Here is a 22,098-nt window from a genome sequence, read left to right on the forward strand (position 1 = left end):
CCCACAAGTGTTCTAATAACTTCCGACATATCTTTGAGATAAGGACTCAACAGATGCACATGATAGATAGTCAGAAGTTTTAAAAATCTTGTAAAATTCAAAACAGGAGTATTGCAAACAACTTCACCATCATCTATATGCCACTATGGCCCAAGAGACTAAGAAGACACCAGATGGAAATCAATGCATAGGATGTGAAAGAAAGCAATGCCTGCACAGTTTGTTTGAATAATTCCAAAGGACAGTGCGATTGTTAGGCAATGCCTCTTTTTGGAAAAAATTTGGAAAGATGCTGCTGGTTTTTTGACTCATAGTGCAATCAGGCCTGCTAACCAGAGTCAAGTGCTAGTTCTCTGACCCATAAAAGTGTATGTTTGATTGGCTAATACCCAATTGGCATACGCTAACTTACTTCTAAGTCTCTCATAAATGGTACATGGGGTACCCAGGACCTGTAAATTAGTGCATCCCCCTCTGGGACAGCAGCACTTGTTGTGACACCCTGAGTGGGACAAGGTAAAAAGGGACTCCCAGTCTACCACTGCAGTCAGAAAGGGAAGTTTAGAATTGCTAACTCAACTTTGCCATTTTAGTCAATGTCAAAGCCCAAACTCCCTTTTTACTGTGTATAAGTCACCCCTACAGCAGGCGTATGGAGTCCTAAGGCAGGGTGCAGCATATTGAACAGTAGAACATAAGTTTAATATATTCTGGCATTAAAAAACATCCATTTCATTTTTACCAGGAGATAGACTACAATAGGAAGTACAGAGTTACACGGTGACAACTCAGCTGTTCTAACCTCCGAATGGGACTACCGAAGTTGGTACTTTAAGGTATCAAACAACTCATTAAATTAACCCTGATTTGATGCCTGTATCAAAGTACCCCGTTTTGACATGGTGACCCCACCTTTTGCCTGGTATTTGATGTGATTTCGATTGGAAGTGCACTGGGTTCCTGCTAACTAAGTCCCCAGTGCCAGATCTCTTTCCCAAAACTCTGCAATTGTACCCCAATTGGCAACACCTTTAGCACTTCTTGTACGTCCCTAGTAAGTGGTATCACTGGTACCTAGGGCAAGGAGGCTTAAGAGGCTCCTTAAGGGCTGCAGCATCAATTGTGCCACCCGAAAGGACCCCTCACCAAACACATACAGACTACCACTGCAGGCTCCGTGTCTTGGTAAGACAAAAGTGAAAGCACAACATGTCACACATCCCTGTGTAATGGAATAGGCTCATGCTCTCTGCAGTTTTTAAAAAATAAAGACCAAAACTTTGGTATTACATTGAATAAGTTGAGGGCATGCAGTAAGGTATTGGTTTCAGATCCAAAGTGTGAACAAAAACAGGAAAAGCTCTCCCCAAAGGAGGAAAACATCCCTTATCTGCACTGCTGGGTTCCCAAAAAGGAACATAATCCAATATTAATCGATATTAGGCATCAAACAGTAATCAGTTTGTTATTGATCAGTTTAAGAATAGTTCCGTTCAAGAATTGTCTAATATCTTCATGATAAGTAATGTTTCTTTAACAGTATGTTAATTGGTCCAAAAAACAAATATTACATTTCTACTAATCCCAATGCATTTCAGGCTTTAGGCCCTTCATCAGGGGTTGTAGGTTGAAGAACATGTATCCATCAGTGTTGCGTCTACATAGGTCGCCAAAACTGTACAAATGTTACCCCAACTGGCAAGACCTTTGGGCACTCCTGTAAATACTAGTAAAGGGTACCCCAGGTACCTAGGGCAAACAAGAGGGCTGAAGCATGTACTGTGCCACCCTAAGGGATCCCTCACCAAACACCTACAGACTGCCACTGCAGGCTGCATGGCTTAGTTCAGACTAAAGGGAAAACACAACATGGCACACATCCCTGTGTGCCACGACAATAGACACTGCATGCAGTATAGGTAAGTCACCCTGACAGAGAGACCTTACAGCCACACGAGGGAGGGTGAACTATACTATGTGAGAGGACATATCTGCATGAGCAGATATGCCCCTGTGCAGGTCAGCTCTATTGCTACCAGCACAAGTGAACAGGGAAGCTATTTTAAGTACAAGTGCTGGACACTGGTGAAAATGGGTTCCCCAGCTACACAATGACTTCCCTAAAAATAGGGTTTTTTGGTACCAAACATCTCATATTAGTAAACCAGCACTGATGCTAGTGTTGAATTTATTAATACATGCACACAGGGGGCACCATAAGGGTGCTCCCTGAAAACTTACCAGCAACTTATGTGTTGACTGACTGGTTTTCACCAGCCTGCCACCAGAGACAAGTTTCTGACCACCAAGGGTGAGGACCTTTGCTCTAAAGAGGTCATAAAGAAAGCCTGCTCGAACAGAGGGTGTTTACACCCCTCCCAAAGGATGATCTGCAGATTAGCATTCAAAAGCAGGGGAGTTTCAAAGACCCCACCACCTCTGGCATGCAAATCTGGCATCCCTCACTGGAGAGGAAGCCGACCCCCTTTATCCAGAGCCCTTTGGCACCTGGAAAGCTGGGAAATTATCTAGTCAAAGAGGTGTGTCCACCTCAAGCTAGTACCGACCCTAAGGTGGCCTACCTGAAGTGGAGGAGACTTTTCAAAGTTCGTCATCTTGGTGATGGCCAATTTAGGAACTCTGGGTCAGGATTATGCCTACTACCCACAGGAGGTGGTCACATAGGGGGTACAATGACCCCAGGGGTACGTAGCTCATTAGCTACTACCGCAAACTCACCTAACACCTCTAAATTCAGTATTCAGGGGAGCCCCTGGCACCAGACGAGCAGATCCTGCCAACTTGAAAGACAACAACAGATGGGATGAGTTGTAAGAAGCAAGAACAGAAGCCCCAGCAACTGACTTGGTGGAAACACTGTCGGCCTGCATGCTGACTTCAACAACTCTGCCAAAAGATTACTTGTCCTGCAGCTGCTGTGTCTTTAAAGGCTTGGAGAAATGTCAGTCATTCACCCAGGAACCAGGAACTCCAGGGGAATAGCTCCCCTGCATCTTGCAGGTACCAAAGACTGAGCTGTGAGGTTCCAAGACAACGAAAATACGATGCCGGAAAGCACCAATGCACCTGAGCTTCCTAGCCCGAGCTGAAATGGGCCAACTGTGTCAATGTGGATCCCAGACTCTAAGCCCACCATGGGTTTATCCACGGTGGACTTCTTTATGCCGCCTGCAGCCTCTGTTTGCACGCTCCCGGTGACAAAAACCCAACACCTAAGGACCCCTCTGCACGCCTCGCCCCTGGCCCAAAGAGAAGAGTCCCAAAGGTGTCCCCACGTATAGAGCATCGTGAGGCCTGATCCCTCCTAGTGGTTCAGCCCAATTGGCCACCCAGTCAAAACCTGTAGCCTCTTTTCACGCAGACCGATCCCCATAGACTAACATTGGGCACCCAACGCTGTATTGCACCACAGCATCCACATGCCCTAGTGCCGCAGCTGGTGACTTTCTGGTGCTGCCTTGGACCTTGCCCCATACTCACCTTAAGTCCAGGAGATTGATATCGTAAGTCACTGTACTCTACCTGAATGCCGTACTTGTTTTTCCTCTCATAGGATAACATTGCAGCTCCTGAAAAATGCATGGTCTACTTTTTAAACGTAAAAGTATTCCTCTTGCAAAATTTACTTACCTGATCGTATTGATTTTGGTGCCTTTATATATATAAAGATATGTGTAATTGAGTCGTGTGCATCACTTGTTGACTTTGTGAGTATTTTCCTGATATCCAACACTCCTCTTGGAGAAGCCCAAGGCTGCTCAATCACACTAACTACTAGAATCCCTTAGGATTGCTAAAGAAAGCCCCTGTTCACTAGTAAGGGAACACCTGGACTCTTAGCACAATATATCTCTTTTTGCTATATAATATCAAGAGCCAGCTTCCTACAATGCCCAAGTCGAAATTAAAGTAACTTGTGCCACATGCAACTTTTAGAAAGTTGCCTCTGTTGCCAAGTTTTCCAGAGGCTATTTGAAGAGGCCAGCCACGACACAGCCCTCTGCCCACCTGTGGAGACGTGTGAATGACTCCCAGGACAGGTAACAATAAAGGCCTTCCGCTGGAAAAGGTTTTACCTCCTCATGAGAGGAAGCTACAAGAGGTATTGGCCCAAAAGATGAGCTTCAAAGTGGAAGCTGCCTTTGAAGGGGAAAAGGCAACCACACTCTAGAGGAGCTGCTCTTTTGTCGGGGGATAGAGATGGGGATACACTGACAAAACTCAGTTTCTCATGGGCGTTTAACCCCTAGGTAGCCACACCTCTAGGGTGGCTGCCGAGCTTTAAATGCCAAGAGAGTAGGGTCCTGACATCTTGGAAGTGGGCAGAATAGAGCCCTCTGGGATAGTTCGATGGCACACTACACAGCAAGTCGTCATCAGGCGGAAGGCTTCCAAGTAGCCGACTGGCTAGTGACCACAACCTCCCATAAAAACACTTTCTGGGCATAAAAGAGGCACACTGAACACAGATCTCGCTTGACTTGAGGAGAGAACCAAAGAATGACTGTTTTGCTGACCCTGCAACCAGCAAAGAAGCTGTACCGAAGTTGGACTGCACCTGCTGCTCCTTGGGCGAGCAAAGGAAAGGACTGTGCCTGCTTTGTCTTGCTAGTGGAGAAGTCGTCCCCTGAGCCCAGTCAGAAGCAGAGACTTCAAAGGTCAGTTGGCAGTCTTCCTATTCAAAGCACAGGGCTAAAGCTGAAGAAGTCTAACTGGACGAGCTGGTAGCCCAGATCACTGTATTTTCGCTCCTCGTCACAATGCAGTCAGGGAGACAGAGACCAGATGCTTAAAAGTTGCAACCGAGTATGCTGGACCCAGGAGAGTCATTGGATTGCAGCTTGATTGTCTAACGTTATCGCCAAAGGAGGGAAACCACTGAGTTTGTTGTGAACAGTATTCCACTGGAGACTGGACATCGACCCCGGTTGCCAAAGTCGCAACACCAGAACAGTAGACGTCAAGTGGCACCAAGAAGACCCCCGTCGGCTGCAGAGCATCCTGTATCCCTTGCATCAGGACCACTCCATAAGTCAAAGGCAAGGGCAAGGGACCAATGACACTGGAACTGGACTGAAGACTGCTTTTCTTGTTGAGCTAACTGTTTCATCCGAACTTGCTTGTCCCCTTGACTTGCTCTCTGAGTTGATCGTCCAAAGCAACTCTTAAGCAACCACATTCCACTCCGTCTTTTCTTTACTTGAAAAAGTTTTTCAAGTGACAAATTCTTTGCATTTGCAAATGCTTGTTCACTGATAAGTTAAAAATCTTGATTTATTTCAAGACGGTGGTCAGGGGCCTGGCCCTTTCCCAAACAGCAGGGGTGAGAAAGGAAAAGTCAAGGGAGGAGGAAGCACTGGAGTCGGAGATCCTTCGATTGGAAGAGAAACTGGTGGAGGGACCCAGCCCAGACACCTTACACACGCTACAGTTGAAAAGAGATAGTTACAGGGCCTTGGTGATGGACAGAGCCAAGGCATTGGGAAGAGAGACGCAAGGCAGGATATATGATCAAGGGGACAAAGCAAGGAAGTTGCTTGCGTGGTTAGACAAAAGCTGGCGAGCAGGCTTGTGCCAGAACTTATTGACTAAGCCGACCGTATGATCACGGACCCCCAGGAAGTAGCTAACACGTTTGCCGCCCACTTCAAACAGATCTATTCCTCACAGAACCCCTACATAACACATGACTCTCTCGCTCTCCTACGAGACATTACTCTACCTAAACTATCAGTGTCAGAGCTGGAGTATCTAGAAGGGGAGCTCACGGCACATGAGGTGGCACAGGCTATTCGGGGGCTCAGGTTAGGGAAGGCAACAGGGCCCAACGGCCTCCCGATTGAATTATATAAACTTAGGACGGATATCCTTGCCCCCCACCTGTGTAAAATGTTTGCAGAGAGTAAAGAACTCGGGGAGTTTCCCTGTGACCAAAGGTTAGCTACCCTAGTAATGCTCCACAAGGAAGGCAAAATCTGGACAGCCTGTTCTTCCTACAGGCCAATCTCCTTTTTGAATGCCGAACCTAAGATCTTAGCTAAATTCCTTGTCAATAGACTGGTCAAAGTCATTAATAATCTGGTACACCCGGATCAATGTGGCTTCATGCCTCAGCGCAGCACTGCGTTGAATCTTCGCAGGGTACACAGGGTGATAAGAAGGGCGGCAACCATACTGGAGGAGGCGGTATTGTTATCTCTAGACGCCTCCAAGGCATTCGATATGCTTGAATGGCTGTATTTATTTGTGGTTCTTGAGAAAATGGGTTTTGGGACCCATCTCATCCTATGGGTGAGACTCCTCTATTCGAAACCTTTAGCCCAGACAGTTGTAAACAACAAAAAGTCTGTGGTGTTCAGACTTAATAGAGGGACCAGGCAGGGATGCCCGCTCTCTCACCTCCTTTTTGCCCTGACCCTGGAACCCCTGGCATCCTGGGTGCAGAGGGACCGGGTGATTCGAGGTTTTAAATGGTGCTGAAGCACGGGAGGACCTCATCTCCTTTTATTGTTTTTAACGTCCTCAAAGGCCTCTCTCACAGCAGTGCTTGACATCTTTGCCATATTTGGAAGATACTCAGGGTACTCAATTGGGTCAAATCAGTGTTGTACGTCCTCAAGGGGCCCCTCACGGGCCTTCCCAGGAATTGCCGGATACAAATCTCCACACAGGGTTTCAAATACCGCGGCATCTACATCAACTCTGATCCCGCAGATAGATTTGCTAAGAACCTACCACCCCCTTACAGAGATTGAAGATGGATTCGGAGTGTTGGATGATGCTCCCACTCTCGATGCTGGGCAGAGCATCCTTATTCAAAATGATGTCCTTACCCCGGTTCCTAACGCCCTGCAAAATTCACTGGATTTAGTCTCCGCAAGCTACTTTAAAGATATTGAAAGTCTACAACGCCGCCTACTCTGGAATGGGAAGGCGCGGATAGCACTTCCGAAACTGAATCTCACCTGGTACAATGGGGGTATCGCCCTCCCTGATCTTAAAAAATATTACTGGGCAGCTCATTTGGCAGCCATTAAACATGGCACTTACAGACCGGCGGGTGATCCAGGCTATGCGATGGATCTTTGGGTACTTCCGGGAGGGAACTACCAACGAGCACTCTATTCAAGCGCTGGAAAGGACCGCCTCACCGGTCCAACCAAGCATTCGGTGCAAGTTTGGCAGGCAGCCAACAAAAGTCTGGGGTAGGACCGTAGGGTGACTCTGGCTACTCCATTATGGGACTCAGAGCACCAGGGGAATTTATGGTCATCTAAAGGTTTTGACAAGTGGGACCTTATAGGTATATCAAAAATAGGCGATTTATTGATAAAGGGTGAAGTCAAGTCATTTTTAGCCCTGCAGCAGGAATACGGTCTTGCTCCCACAGAATATTTCAGATACTTGCAGGTCCGCCACGCGTTACAATCCTGTCTCCAGAGGGGAGACATCGCCCCAGACTCCTCACCCCTTGAGGATAGACTCCTTGATGGATACTTACTAATGAAGGCCATATCACTCACCTACAAAAAGGTTAGTGAATCACAACAGAGATCCCCTCTTGAAACTGCGGGAAAAGTTGGAAAGGGATGGTATAATTCTTGACGCTGAAGACTGGGTAATAGCACTGGCGTCACCACGGGAGGTAGCCATTGCAGCAAGGCTGAAGCCAGTGTAACTTAAAATTTTGCACCAAATCTACATCACGGGGTCCTGTATGGTGCAAATGGGAAGAGCAGCGGATGGCAATTGTAGAAGGGGATGTGGAAGTGAAGGCACGTTCCTCTACATACTGTGGGAGTGCACATTTGTACAGAGGTATTGGAAGAAGATACACGAGGTGATGGGCGAGGTGTTAAAGCATGAACTCCCTCCTGAGGCTAAGAGATGTCTCCTGAATGTGTGTGAACCCATGGATCTAAACCATACACGTATCACCTGGGTTACGTTGGGGTTAATGATAGCTAAACGTAACATAGCACAGAAATGGGGAGCAGCACAGGCACCTGTGTGGTGTCCACATGGAAGAGGGATATGGATTGGTGCATGTTCTGTGAAAAATATGTATATGTAGCCAGGGGATGTCCCAAAAAATGGCCCTGCATTTGGACTGACTGGAATGAGTACAGAGGGAACATCTGTATTCCGTCACTACTGCCAGCTCACATTGATTCACTGTAGATATGATACATGTTACTGATTGTTCTAAAATTTTGCACTTTCATCTGGAATAGAACTATGTCATGATAAGAAATGTGAATGTACTGTGGTATGCATTCCACTGTTGTATCCTACTGTTAATAAAAAGAACTATAAAAAAAAAAAATCTTGGTTTATCATTCCTTGTAATATCTATATCTCCGAACCCGCAATGGATTTTTTTTATGGGTGTCCATAAATTCATAAAATAGAAGCTATTTTTATAAATTGGTGTCAGATTTCTAGAGTGTCAAGTTAATTTTTGTTTCAGCAGTTTTGGTGCTGTTAAAATGTGTTACACCTGTTCGTTTGTTGCAGTGTGACTGCTTGAAGTCAGAGCTACCCAGAGTTGAGCTAAGGTTTGACAAACAAAATTTGACTGATCCCAGAAGAGGTGGTAGTGTATTATACGGCGAGGCCTCTCAACCACACCATATAACTCCCTTGCAGTGATGATTAAGAAGATGAGCCCCACAGTATCATGTATTTAAGCCATATGGATATATATTATATATATATTCCAGGCAGACATTAGGCTGGTCCATTCAATTTTCAGATGGGGATTATCTAATAGTCTGTAATATGTTTATTTCAAGTAACAGGACTGAGGAGAGTTTGCTTTCGGCAGGGGAGAACCAAAGGCCCCCGCGGTGCGGTGGGCCCCCAGGTTACCCATACTCGAGGAGGCCCCCTGAGCCCCTACTGATTTGAGTGTGAGGGGCCCCTTCAGAGTATTTTGCAGGGGGGGCACTCACGTTTTTTTACGCCACTGATACATAACAATTCACTCTTTTAATCATTTCCCCAAAAACATTTTTTCACAACTTTTAGGGCTCACTAACTTAATCAACAAGGACTATCAATATCCAAAAAATAATGTTACATATAGTAATGATGTACGACCATAACTATATTTTCAGTTGTGACAAGTATATTTTAGGGCAACACGATAAGAGTTCAGAAACCAGAACACAAGGTTATACAAACTGTACAAAGTTACGCAGTTCTCATGAATGTGGGCAAAAGGAAAAACAAAATATATGAAGGTAAAAGTGGTGATGTTTTGGATGTTCAATGTCAAATTACGTAAAGAAGCATTATGGATTTAGTTATTTTGCTAATAGTTAATATCAAAAAGACCCAGTCGAAAACAAACATTTGTAACAATGTACTTACTTTCCACCAGCGTACGCCGCCCTGAGCCATCATCGTTGATCTGCTGGATGTTGCCAAAGTGGATGTCACTGAAGAAGATGCGGTTGCTGCCCTTGGCGCTGTAGCGATAGTCAAAGGCCAGAGCAATTACATTTTTCATGTGCTCGGGATCCTCAAAGGGCTTGATAGGGGCATTGAGATTGTTCTCATCCGTTAGGTGTATGCTCTTTAGTATTGTCCGCTCCGAGTAGAGTAAGTAGCCATCGTAGTCCCGGCAGCTGACACTGTCTTCAGAGAGCATGCCATGGGCACAGGCACAGGTTCGTTCCCCACCGCCACGGTACAGGCACAACTGGTGGCAGCCACCATTGTTTATAGCACAAATGTTGGTCCCTGTGTTCAACAGACGAAAACAAATGTTTGCTAGAACAAACGCTTCCCAAAGTGCGAAACATCCAGAGATTTTTTTATTGTGAGTAAAACGACAACTATAAAATAGCACTAATACCAAAAAATTAACTCTTCTTGACAGAAAAAAATGTTATTAATGGGGATTAGAGTTCGTTATGAAGAAATTAGATCATTCAATATTGTTTCACCTTTCTATTTATGTCTGGAATACAGGGTATTTTTTTGGGCTGCCAAAACCCTCTGGATTTTTTAAAGTGCCCAGTTAAGGCATACAAACAGATTAAGGCTTTTATGAATTTAGTAATGTAGCCTTTCTCATCTTCGATGACCTTAATTTGGATCACCAAATGTCAATATCAGCCTTATCCCTTAGTAACAGCTACACTCCGAATCAGGATAATAGGCAACCTTCTCAGTCCCTGGGGTCATCCCCACCAAGCATCCTTTACTTCAAGGGTGCCCCCACGTAGATCCAGATCCATGCCAAACTGAGTCTATACCAAACAGATCCATTACCATACAATGCAACAAACTAATTTATATAGTGATGATTCTGAAAATATGGCATCATCCCACAGAAATCTAGAATTTCCATCTCCAGCAACTAGACAGGATTACCCTTTTACAGTCGTCGGCTTTTATTTGGCAACCTACTGCTGCTCATGAGACCTATTTTTGGTTTTCTCGAACTACACTAACATACCTGATTAAAATGATTTAGAAAAGGAAAGCACTCATACAGAAACATGGTGCCATGACAACAGCACAAGGTAGAATACCCACACTAGATTCTCCCTACTGTCACAATTACTCTCGATCCTTTAGGGCCACTAAACCATTAAGAAACGATAAAAGCCGGACTACTTTCCAACATTTCCCAGAAGTCTACCCAGCTGGAATGGAATAACTATAAACAACTTAATTTGCCTGGGTACTGGTCAGCATGACATACCCTTCTGTCGGTCTCGGTTAAACACCTTGATATCCTTAAGTTGAACGCCAATTCCGGTCCGGAGAGACAGGGAATCAGTAGCATTTTCTTTGTTTCCTCGCTTGATGGAACCATTGGCGTGAGTCCTACAGCAAAGACACAATGTGAAAGTGATGGAGGTCTACAGTTCACGTTGCAAAGTCTCCTGTTTTTTAGAACGTAAATGCTGGGAGAAAACTCCCACAAACATTATACCTCATAACATTGGATAGCAAAGTTTAACTAGGCCGAGCTGATTAGATATATAACCGTAAAATCAACACATGGACAGCAATAATTGCACTTCAGTTGGACTGGTATAGTATATAGTATAGTGGCCCCGGCTTTGTTTACAGGAGGAGGTTTGTAGTCGTTGGGTAGCAAAGTATGTTCCTCCAGCTGCCCTAGAAAGAACATCCCATAAAGAGGCCAACATCTTGGGCTACAAAACATAGGCTGGCAGTAAAGATCCTTTACCAAACTGATCGAAATGACAGCTTAAGCTTTAACCTTGAAGAACAGCATTACAAAAAGGAGTCAGAAGAAGAATTGTGCATTTTAAAGAGCAGTGAAATTAAAAGCCATGCACAGCAAAGTATTGCATAGGAGATACTTTTGACAAAACTGAAACATAAATTTAACAATGTGTTATCATATAAGCTAAATAAAACCAACTTGGAAGGTTCTTATAAAATGACACAGTCTTTATGACATGCCCTGGTATCCCAACAGCACGCATTTCCTAAATCAAAAGACCATACATAACATAAGCAATTAAGATCTCAATGTGCCAGGCACCAGACAAGTACTAAACAGGTGACATCAACTGAGGACACCAGGGCGCCTCACACACAGAACCTAACGAGATAGCGAAGGCATTCGCTAAGTACTATGCTTTACGATATGAACAAACCCTGGGCTGCCCAATGGAATAGATTGATGCGTATCTCTCTGGCCTCCAACTACTGAGGATGTGGGCGAAATAACACCTCTCTCGAAAACTCACTCACAGCCGAGGAAAGAGCAGAGGCAGTCTCTCTCAAAGACCAAGGGTCTCAACACAGTGTTCTTTTGCTGCCAACACCACATTCTCACTCAACCCCTGCTAAATGTATATGCAGAGGCAGAAGAAACAGGACATCTCCCCCCATGCCTTAGAGGAATCCCTGATGGTCCTGATTCACAAAGTGGCCCCCATTTATGTTCATCAAACATGCCCATATCATTAATCAGTTGTAAAGCGTTGGTCAAGTGCAGCAAGTCCACCTACAACAGTGGCTTGGTAATGGCCGATCTATTCTTATACTATAGGGCCTCTCACCTGCTTGGACACTGCTGAGACTGGGTCTAGTGATAGCTCGGCTCCAACCTTGGGTGCCTGGAGGTCTGAAATGGCCTTCTGTTGTGTGCAGGAAAAGCCTTGTGTATGAGGTCTGGAGATGCCCAAATAAACACATAAGGGTCAGGGGATAATGAGAGATGAAAGGCGGGGGGAATTACTATCTACCACTGTGCAAGACGCACCAAAGAGCTATGTAACTGTTGAAGCTCAGTATCTTATCAGGAGGGAGCAAATTCTACTATGATTGGGTGTTGACCAAATATGTACTGCTATGCTCTTTATCAAGAGTGGTGTTTTGTCATTAAAAAAGCAATAAAAAGGTTACTTAAATAGAAGATGACATCCTGTTGCATCTTCAGTTTCAAAAGGTATACCCTAATGCAAACATATAAATAAGACAAACTACATGGGCTTGATGAACCCATCCACGCAACATCAAATCATGAACACTACAAAAGATGAAGGAAGCTGACTGAAAACACACAATCTGTTCTTGTAGTGCTTTTTTGAAGACTAGATGCTACGAGGTCAGCAGACAGAAAAGCAGTTTGTAACCAGAGCTAAAAAATCATGCGCCAATCACTTCTTAATCCAGCTTCAAATAGCCAGCACCGTTTTCACTTTATCATTGGGTTGTTTATCATGGCATGTGCTTTAAGGACAATTCCACAGGATGTAAAGCAAGCAGTGACATAGCAGGCACACTGCCGGTCTGTTCCCAGTTCTCTAGTAATTCACCAGCAACACAACAGTGATCCCAGAACGAGGGCAAGCTTGTTTTGTTAGACCTTACTTTGCATTCTGGGAAGGTCAGGTTAAATGTGTACCACACAAATGCCTAAGATTTAATAGTATTCAAGGGAAAAGCTTTGAAAATATTAAGAGTTTACAAGAAATTTGTAGAGAAACAAGGATATTAATTCAAGCTCTCCATGAATTTAAATACAAATTTTTTAGTAACCAAAAGCTTAACAGCAGCACCGGAGCATCACCCAGGTGTTAATGTGTACCTGTCACTCCAGTAAATATAGTCTTCAAAGACAGACACTGAGAACATATCCATGTTGTTATTGTTCAGAACCACCTCTCGGTTCTCTCCGGTCTCCAGATCTATCCGCTCGATCTTGTCTGTCCGCGCATCACACCAGTATAATTTTCCCGCCTGCAATCGGTGAACACAAAAAAGAAAATAGGAAAAACTGTAGAACAGCAAAATGAACACTACTGTGGAACTGATGAATAAGGCAGCCAGGTCTTATTTAAATAATAGATCTTCACTAAACTCTAATGCTTTGTGCTGGTGGTCTCCGTCAGCTTTGACTACAGGATGGTCACAGGCCAGGGTGGAAGAGGGGCGAGAGAGAACGTGTGTGTTTGTGGTGTGATGCGTGTCATAAAAATCACCTCACACTACAAATGCATCTGTTAAACTACTAGCCTTTGGATTCAGAGTTTGTGTTCGGGGCGTTGACCTTTTGAACGCTATTTAGCTGCGGTCAAAAGGTTGCTTCAGTCTGTAAGCAGCAAATCCTAGGGTCTACGAATCACTGCCTGCAGGACAGGAAACGGTTTCTTTAGACAGCAGCACCCAAAACTTAAACAAAAACTGCAAAACTTACACGTAAGTTTCTTGATGATCAAATAATGAAGTTTACTTTCTCTACGAACTAACAAAAGTGAACCAGCATGGGACGATGAGCACAATGATGCAAATTACTTAGCATTCGGGAAAAAACGCTTCACAAGTACAAGTTGTGTTTTATTGTGTCAATATTCAGATTTTACAGAAAATAAGCAAATATGGAGCATGGAGATTGGGTAAGAAATCATTAAGAGATGCATTCAGAGTTTTTGGGAACACCTTTATCCTTTTCGTATGTGCTAGACCGCAGCCTAAAAAACTCTTCCCAGGAAGACCCTAACAAAAGAATGACTTATGACAAACAGTATACAGAGCACTTCAATGATTATAGGAAAAGCTCACGGACATACCTCATAATCTATTGAGATTCCATTTGGCCAACTAATGCTGATGTTCACCAGCACAGCTCTGTCAGTGCCATCAAGGCGAGAGCGCTCAATACGTGGGTACTGGCCCCATTCCGTCCAAAAGAGGTACCTGTCGAAGCACAAAAAGAGCAGCATAATCAGGAGGTGAAGAAACTGCAGGGAAGAAGAAAGAGTACAAGAGAAAGGGCAGAAGAGGTGGATAATGGGAGCGAGGGTGAAAGGGAAGGGAGAGGAAAATATCTACGGGCAAGTAAAAGATTAATGGGAAAGATGTAGGGGAAAAGGTAAGTGGTGAGATTAAAAAAAGACAATGTAAAACACAATACGCCTTGAAAGCAGGAAACAGAGTGAAATTGCATGTCAAACAGACCAGAAGGAATGAACAAGTCTATTAAGCAGGACCCCATCTACAGAGCCTCATCTCAGCTAGACTGGACTTTTGCTGCGGCCCCTGGGTTCTAGAAGCCAAAGCACATAGAGTCTGTGGTTGCTGGGCATCTCTATGACACACACAGCACTCCCATAAGACATTCTCATACATGGGCCATTTTCATTAGATACACAATGATAAGCTGCCACTAGGGAACTGGAAGAAGCAAAAGAGCAGCAGTCAGGAAAGGGCACAGAGAATAAGGATAACATCTGACTACGGTTAGAAAAAGAGTGGGACAGGGAAGCATGGAAAGGCAGCCATGAAAAAAGTAGGCCAGTTCCAATGCGGCACACGAACCTGCACAGAAGCAAAAAAACCATCTTTGGCAGATGGAAGGGGGTGGGGATTGTTGTGGGAAGATAAGGGCTTGAGAACAGAGAACAGTCTGTGAGGGGCAAAATGTGCAAGGCAGAATAACAAAACTGAGTGTGAAAGGAAAAATAAACAAGAAGTACCTAGGTAATGTAAACTGCTCAGGAGAGAACACAACTGGTCTTATTATAAAAGCAACAGTACTATACTGGAAAAGATAAAGAGGTGCCTAAGAGAACAGTCATCCTGGGTAGGAAAAGAGGTATAGGGTAGAAAGACGGTGTGGTCCTAAAAGAGATGTATGGTAGAAGAAACACTGGTGCGTGGCAGAGGGAAACAGGTGTTCGTCGTAGAAGGAAAGCAGATGTGTGGTAGGGAAGAGCAGAATATGGATAGATACTGAAAATGTGGAAGAAAAGACCAGTTTTAAGGCAGGAACAAATACACATGAAGCAGGATGCCCAAGGGAGGAAAAAAGCATGCATGCAAAATGAGTGAAACATGCATGTTACAAGAAAATAACATGATGGCGTGAGAAAAAGAAGTAGGACAGTATGGAATTCACTGAAAGGAGTGATGTGGAATGCTCTTTACCCCTTCTCTGGATGCACTGTGATGGCACGAGGCTTGTCCAGACCCTGCGAAATAACCACATAACGGAAGGAGCCATTCAGTCGAGCCACTTCAATTACGTCAAAACCTTGGTCCGTCCAATAGATGTTTCCTGTTGAATCACCAGGCAAAGACACAGGTAGAGGGAGGGAAACAAGGCTGATTAAAACTCAAGCAATATTTTGCTTCTGACATCAACAGTGATGGTTATATTGGCTAATTTTGCAATCAATCCACCTCTTAGGCTTCTATTACTGCTGCTATACATGTCAAACTGTATAGGAATTACTCAGTGTAAAGCAATTTAGTAATGTGATTGCAGTGAAGAGAAAAACTTAACTTCAAATGACTTTAGTACTCCGAGTTCTTGCTTTCTGGTATCACAACTTGTTGGGGAAAACAGCAGACCAACACCAGGCACAAAAAACATCTTGAAGAGAGAGAAGTCACATAAAACAAGCATCGGCAAAGCCAATAGGTCTTGCCTATGCAAAAGCTTTTGGCTTTGCCAATATGTTTTACCCATGTTGTACACCAGTGTGGCTGCTGTTTAGCAGTTGATTTGGATCTGGATGTCTGATGTCTCCATGGTTCTGCGTTAGCATGGATGGTGTCAGACACAGTCTTTGGTGTGGAACTATTGAGAGTTCTAGCTGAGTTGTGAACCACGGTTGTCGTGCCCATGTGGGAGCTACTAGGATTATCTTGAGAGACTGTTGTCTTAACTTGAGTACTACTAGTGGTATTAGTGGGAGTGGCAGAAAAGCGTACGCAAATCTGCCTGACCAGTTCATCCAAATCACATTGCCCTTGGACAACGGGTGTGGAAACCTGGCGGCGAAGGTTGGGCATTTTGCGTTTGTGTGTGGCGAACAGATCTATGTCTGGATGACCCCACTTGTGAAAGAATGGTAGAAGAACTTTCTGATGTAGTTCCCATTCGCGAATCTGTTGTGTCTGCTGACTTAACAGATCTGCTATCTGATTGTGAACACCTGGAAGGTGTTTTGCTAGCAGATATATCTTTTGTGGAATGGCCCATCTCCAAATGTTCTGTGCGAGCTGGGACAGTTGCAGAGAGTGCCCCCCCCCCCCTGCTTTTGATTATAGTACATGGCTGTCATGTTGTCCGTCCGATCAGGGCAGTCTTGTTCTGTACATGTACTTGGAAGGACTTGAGTGCTAGGAATATTGCTAGCAGCTCTAGGTGATTGATGGGGAGCATTTTTTGTTAGGTGGTTCATTTCCCTTGAGTTGTATGGTGTAGGAGATGTACTCCCCATCCTGTTAGGGATGCATCTGTTGTAAGTACTATTTGTGGAACAGGTTCGAGGAACTGCCGCCCTCTGGACAAGTATTTGGTGTTCCACCACTGCAGAGAGCGATGTGTGCGGCTGTCTGCCAACACCAGGTCTGTGAGTTGTCCTTGAGCCTGGTTCCACTGATGTGCTAGACAATCTTGCAATGGGCGCATTTGCAGACTTGCATATTGAACAATAAAAATGCATGATGCCATCATGCCCATTAGTTGCATGAACACTCTCGCTGGGAAAGAGTGTTGTGTATGAAACTTTGTGACTAAGGCTTGGATGCTCTGCATCCTGGCTGGACTGGGATAAGCTAGAGCTGTAGCAGAGTTTATTGTAGCCCCTAGGTATTGATGTACATGAGAGGGCTGAAGATGTGACTTGGTGTAGTTGATTGTGAATCCCAAGTTGTGCAATGTTTGAATCGTTTGTAATGTGTGTTGAGCACACTGATTGAACGACTTGGCTTTTCTAAGCCAATCGTCTAAATATGGGAAGACATGGATGTGTTGTCTTCTGAGATTTGTTGCTACTACTGCTAGGCACTTTGTAAACACTCTTGGGGCAGTTGTGACTAAGAATGTAAGGACTTTGAACTGATAGTGTTGTCCTTCTAGCACAAACCTTAGGTACTCCCTGTGAGAAGGATGTATGGGAATTTTGAAGTAGGCGTCTGAGATCTAGTGTAGTAAGGAAATCGCCTTGTTGCAACAATGGGAGCACTTGTAAAGTGATCATATGAAAATGATCTGCTTGTATATAATGATTGAGGGGCCTGAGGTCGAGAATTGGTCTTCGTGTCACGTCCTTCTTGGGTATTAGGAAATGCATTGAGTAAACCCCTGTTCCCTGATATTGTAATGGAACTATTTCTATTGCGTTTTTTAGAAGCAATGATAGAACCTCTTGTTTGAGCAGCGTTAGATGTTCTGTAGACATTGGACGCTGTCTGAGCGGTATATGTGGAGGGGTAGCTGTAAGTTCTAGGCAGAAGCCATACTGGATAATTTGTCTTACCCACTTGTCTGTTGTGATGGAATTCCAGACCGGTAGGAACGGAGTTAGTCTGCCCCCCAGAGGAGTGGAATGTTGTTGTGGAAGCAGAAGGAAGTCACTGTTTTGTGTTGGGAGAGGTTTGATTGTTATTTCCTCGACCTCTTTCCTTGTTGTTGTTGCCTCTATAGCCTCCTCTAAAATATCCTCTATTGGAGGATGTTTGTGTGTTGGTTTTAAAGAAAGCTGAATTGTCTGCTCCAGCTTGTTTGGAGCCTCCTCTGTAAAAGGAGCGACGAAAGGAGCCTCGTGCTTGGGTGGACTGCAGAGCTACCATAGATTTGGCTGTATCAGTGTCTCTTCATTTTTTCAAGTGCTGTGTCTACCTCTGGACCAAACAATTTTTGTTGGTTGAATGGCTTATTTGAAGATGGATGTTTGCACTTCTTGCTTAAATCCTGAAATGCGTAGCCATGCATGTCATCTAAGTAGGACACTAGTGTTTATTGCTCTAGATGCTGTGTCTGCTACTTATAGTGCGCACTTGATTTAGGCATTTGAGATTAGCTTACCTTCTTGTATAAGGTCATTTGCCTGTGCTTTATATTGGTCGGGTAGATGTTGTAAAAGTGTTTCTAACTGATCATAGTGAGCCCTATCGTATCTTACGAGGAGGGCTTGTGTGTTAGCTATACGCCATGTATTGCTAGCTTGGGCAGCTATTCTCTTGCCTGAAGCGTCCATTATTTTTGATTCCTTATCAGGAGGAAGTGCTTCACCTGATGTCCGGGAGTTTACTCGTTTTCATGAGTTTGAAACGACTAGAGAGTCTAAGGGTAGCTGTCCCTTAATGTGGGCGGGATCCCCAGGAACAGGTCTGTACTTTTTCTCTATTCTTGGATTTATGATCCTAGCTCGTACAGGATCTTTAAACACTTCTGGGGCATGCTTACTGATCCCTCTCATCATAGGTAGTATTTGACCTGACTTTTGGGAGCGTTCAAAAGTATCTAGCAAAAAATCTTTTTCTGCCTCATCTGAGTGCATTGTGACATTATGATAGATGGCAGCCCTATTGAGTAAGTGTCCAAAACCTATGTTATCTTCTGGTGGAGGTTTTTTGGATGGGTATGGGTGTGGATCTGGGATATCTGGTACATCCTGTGCGTTTGGATACTCCCAGTCTGGTGTATCACTTGGGTAGGGAAAAGGCTCCCCTTCCCCTAGGTTATACTCATCATCATTCTGAGGTGGTGTATGTGGAGGCGAAAAATGAGGAGGAGAATTTTGAGGTGAAAGGCTTGAAGGAAGAGGAGGTGAAGGGGAGGGTGCAGGAGAAGAAAGGTGCATAGGTGATGTGGCAGAATCCTTCTTAACAGGCACTAGAGGTGTAGGTGCTTTATCTAATTTCCTCTTTCTGAGTGGCATAGTGGAGACATGTCCTGTTTTTGGATCAATGTAGATCCTTTTTTTACAAAGGATCAGGCTGAAAAAGCTCCTCTTCTTGAGGAACCGCTTTCGGCGTCTATTTTTTCGGTTCCTGCCAAGGTTGTAGCTTGTCTTTAGCCTTAGGAGCCGGTATAGAGTCCTCAGGCGTACTTTTCGGCACCAAAGATATTGTCTTTGGAGTCTAGGCCTGTTTCGTGGGCTTGGAAGCTTCAGAAGCAGGCTTTGTGGGTTTCAGCACTGAAGATTTCAGGCTGGAAGCTGTTTTGGTCGGCTTGGAAGCGTCGGAAACAGGCTTCATTATTTTCGGAGCCGTCTTGTCTTTAGGAGTAGACGGCTTCAGAGAGTGTTTCGGAACCGAGACTTCTTTCGGTTCCGGTGCCGAAGGAGCTGGTGGTATGGGCACGTGCACTTTGCTAGGTCCCGAGCTACCGGAAGGCTTTATTATTTTCTACGGAGCCAGGCTCGATGGCGGGGCTTTGGAAGCAGTGTTTCGGTCGTGACTGGGCCCCGAAGGCGGAATTTTGACCTTTGCCTTCGATTTAGGTGTTGGTGCTGGGGCAGGAGCAATAGTACTCACGCGTTGACCCAAAGGTATGGAGTCAACAGAGTCGTCTGCCTCCGATACGATTTGGAGATCATTGGAATCTTCCTCTGGGATGCATGGACCTTCGTCGAAGATATCCACCGGTTCCGGAGCCAATCTCTGTATATCGTATCGATGGGCCCTCCGATCTCGAATGGTCTTCTTGGATTAAAAGGATGCACAAGCTGTACAGCTCGACTCTTCGTGTTCTGGAGAGAAGCATAGGTTACACACCTCGTGATGGTCGCGGTGTGGAAATTTTGCTCCACACTCTGGGCATCTCTTGAACTGCGTCCTTTCCATGAGTTGTAGGCCTCACTGCCTGGATAGGCCCAACGGCCAGCGTCGATGACCGGAATCGATGTGATGAGGTCCAGTCGATAGTTATTGATATTGAAATTTGTTTGGTAAAGTTTTTACGCGTCAAACTACTGGAAAAGTAGATTTCGAACCGGAGCAGGAAAGTTACATCCGAACCCCCTGGCAGAAAAAACTATCTAAGGATGGAGTCGATGCCCATGCACACTATCGTCCAAGTGAGGAGTCATCCATCTTGTGTCTACAAAGACTTCTTCCAAGACGACACCAACATGCAATCATCCGAGCCCAACTCCAGGTGGCGATCTAATGCTCAGTGTGAGATCTGCAGCTCATATGCTTCGAACAGAGGATTCCAAAAGTAACTTGCATTAATGCCTCCGGTACACAGGGACACTACTCAGGGTAGCAAGCACTATATAAATGCAAACCTCTTTCCCTCTTCTATCCTTCCGCATTCAAAAAAAGGACTAACCTCTCCACCACTCAAATTACTTTCATACTTCACTATACTAATTCAGCACTAATCCTTTATGGGTTCCGGAGTAGCGGGCTACTCGCCGAAAAAGCTCTTTGACGTCTCGTCAGGGGTAGTAAGCACTATATAAATGAAATACAATACTTGACTCAGCAACAGTCAGCACAATAATATACTGCTACAAGGCAGGGATGACGCTGTGGGCTAATCAGTTAGTGATGCATAATGAGAAACATTTACTGTCTTTATTTGTTTACTTTGATAATACTTCTGACAGTTGAGTTATCTATTATTTTGGTTACAATCCTAATTCATACTAATACATAATAAACACTAATCATAAAATACCAAATGTTGCGAGTGCACTAATTCTTGGGGTTCAGGCATGGTCTCTCGTCACTGCCCAACAAGAGTAAGACCTTGCCTGAAAGGTCCGTCTGATTCACAACACCATGGCATTCCTGTACACATAATCAAGAACAAGGGGTGGGAAATACCTGTTTTTACCTTTTCTCAACAGACAAGATCCCTGGAGGCTAGGGAAATCCATCAGAGTGTGACTGCCATATAAAAGGGGGTTTCAAGACACATGCATAATTTATAACAGCTGCAAAGCAGGTTCGCATCCTTGTGACAACTAAAATAGAAACTTCCCCACAAATAAACTGGGAGAAATTCAACGAACATGTCTAATTGATCCTTGATCTGTCAGTGTATTATAGACTTTGTGTTTATCTAGGAGATGGATGTCATGATAATTTGGTATGTATTTTTGTCAGGCAATTAACAATTTACTTCGCTACAGTGATGCTATTTCTGGTAGAAACTTGAACAGCAGATTCCTCACCTTTAGAATATTCCCCCAGGCATCAGACTAGATCCAAAAAGTCTTAAGCAGTACTCCTGCAGGCCGACAGGTGGGGCCATGCGGCTCCACTCCGGAAATGAAACACAGGGCTCAACATAGGACCACCCCATGCACTCAGAAATCAGTTGCTTTCTGGGCTGTCCACCCCCTCAGACTCTGAATCCAATCATCAGATTGGTAGTGAAAAGTGTGCAGATCTCCAAGAGGGACCTTTTTTAATGAGAAGAGTCCAATTCATATAATGGAGAGGATGAAAGGGTTGGTGATAAATATGCGGTAAGATAAGAGTCTCTACTGGTAATAGCGTTACCAAAAGAACCTGCACTTCCTACTGTAATAGGGACACTTGGTCCTCCATCAGTTAGTTGGAAGGTAGGGTTGGGTTTCGAGGAATGGCAAGGAGTAACTCACTGAACAATTAGCAGGACCCACTTTTTGATTTTATTGAGTGCCACCCTTGCAGAAAACGTGGGATCCTACCTCTGAGTGAAGGGCATTCTAAAGAGGCTTGGGGACTGCAGTAGCTGGAGTAGTAGAAGACTGGGCTGTGATCCGTGTGGGCACCGCGGCTACAAAAGGTCATGGGAGATTGCAGTATTGGCTACAACTACAGATAATACTGAAAGCCAATACCATA

The 22,098-nt window shown here is 44.6% G+C and overlaps 1 protein-coding gene across 2 annotated transcripts in view; it reads right to left on the reverse strand.

Moving 5' to 3' along the window:
* LRP1 (LDL receptor related protein 1) overlaps window positions 1–22,098 on the reverse strand; it is a 1,437,817-nt gene that overhangs the window by 845,595 nt on the left and 570,124 nt on the right. For both annotated transcript variants that reach the window (XM_086966724.1, XM_086966716.1), the window contains exons 37-41: window positions 15,448–15,577; window positions 14,091–14,217; window positions 13,109–13,260; window positions 10,739–10,863; window positions 9,397–9,768 (exon numbers count right to left, since the gene is read on the reverse strand). In XM_086966724.1, the coding sequence (XP_086822850.1) occupies window positions 9,397–9,768; window positions 10,739–10,863; window positions 13,109–13,260; window positions 14,091–14,217; window positions 15,448–15,577 (906 nt within the window). The remainder of the gene's footprint in view (window positions 1–9,396; window positions 9,769–10,738; window positions 10,864–13,108; window positions 13,261–14,090; window positions 14,218–15,447; window positions 15,578–22,098) is intronic.

This window comes from Lissotriton vulgaris, chromosome 1_1, assembly GCF_964263255.1.
Source record: "Lissotriton vulgaris chromosome 1_1, aLisVul1.2, whole genome shotgun sequence".
Taxonomy (NCBI): Eukaryota; Metazoa; Chordata; class Amphibia; order Caudata; family Salamandridae; genus Lissotriton; species Lissotriton vulgaris.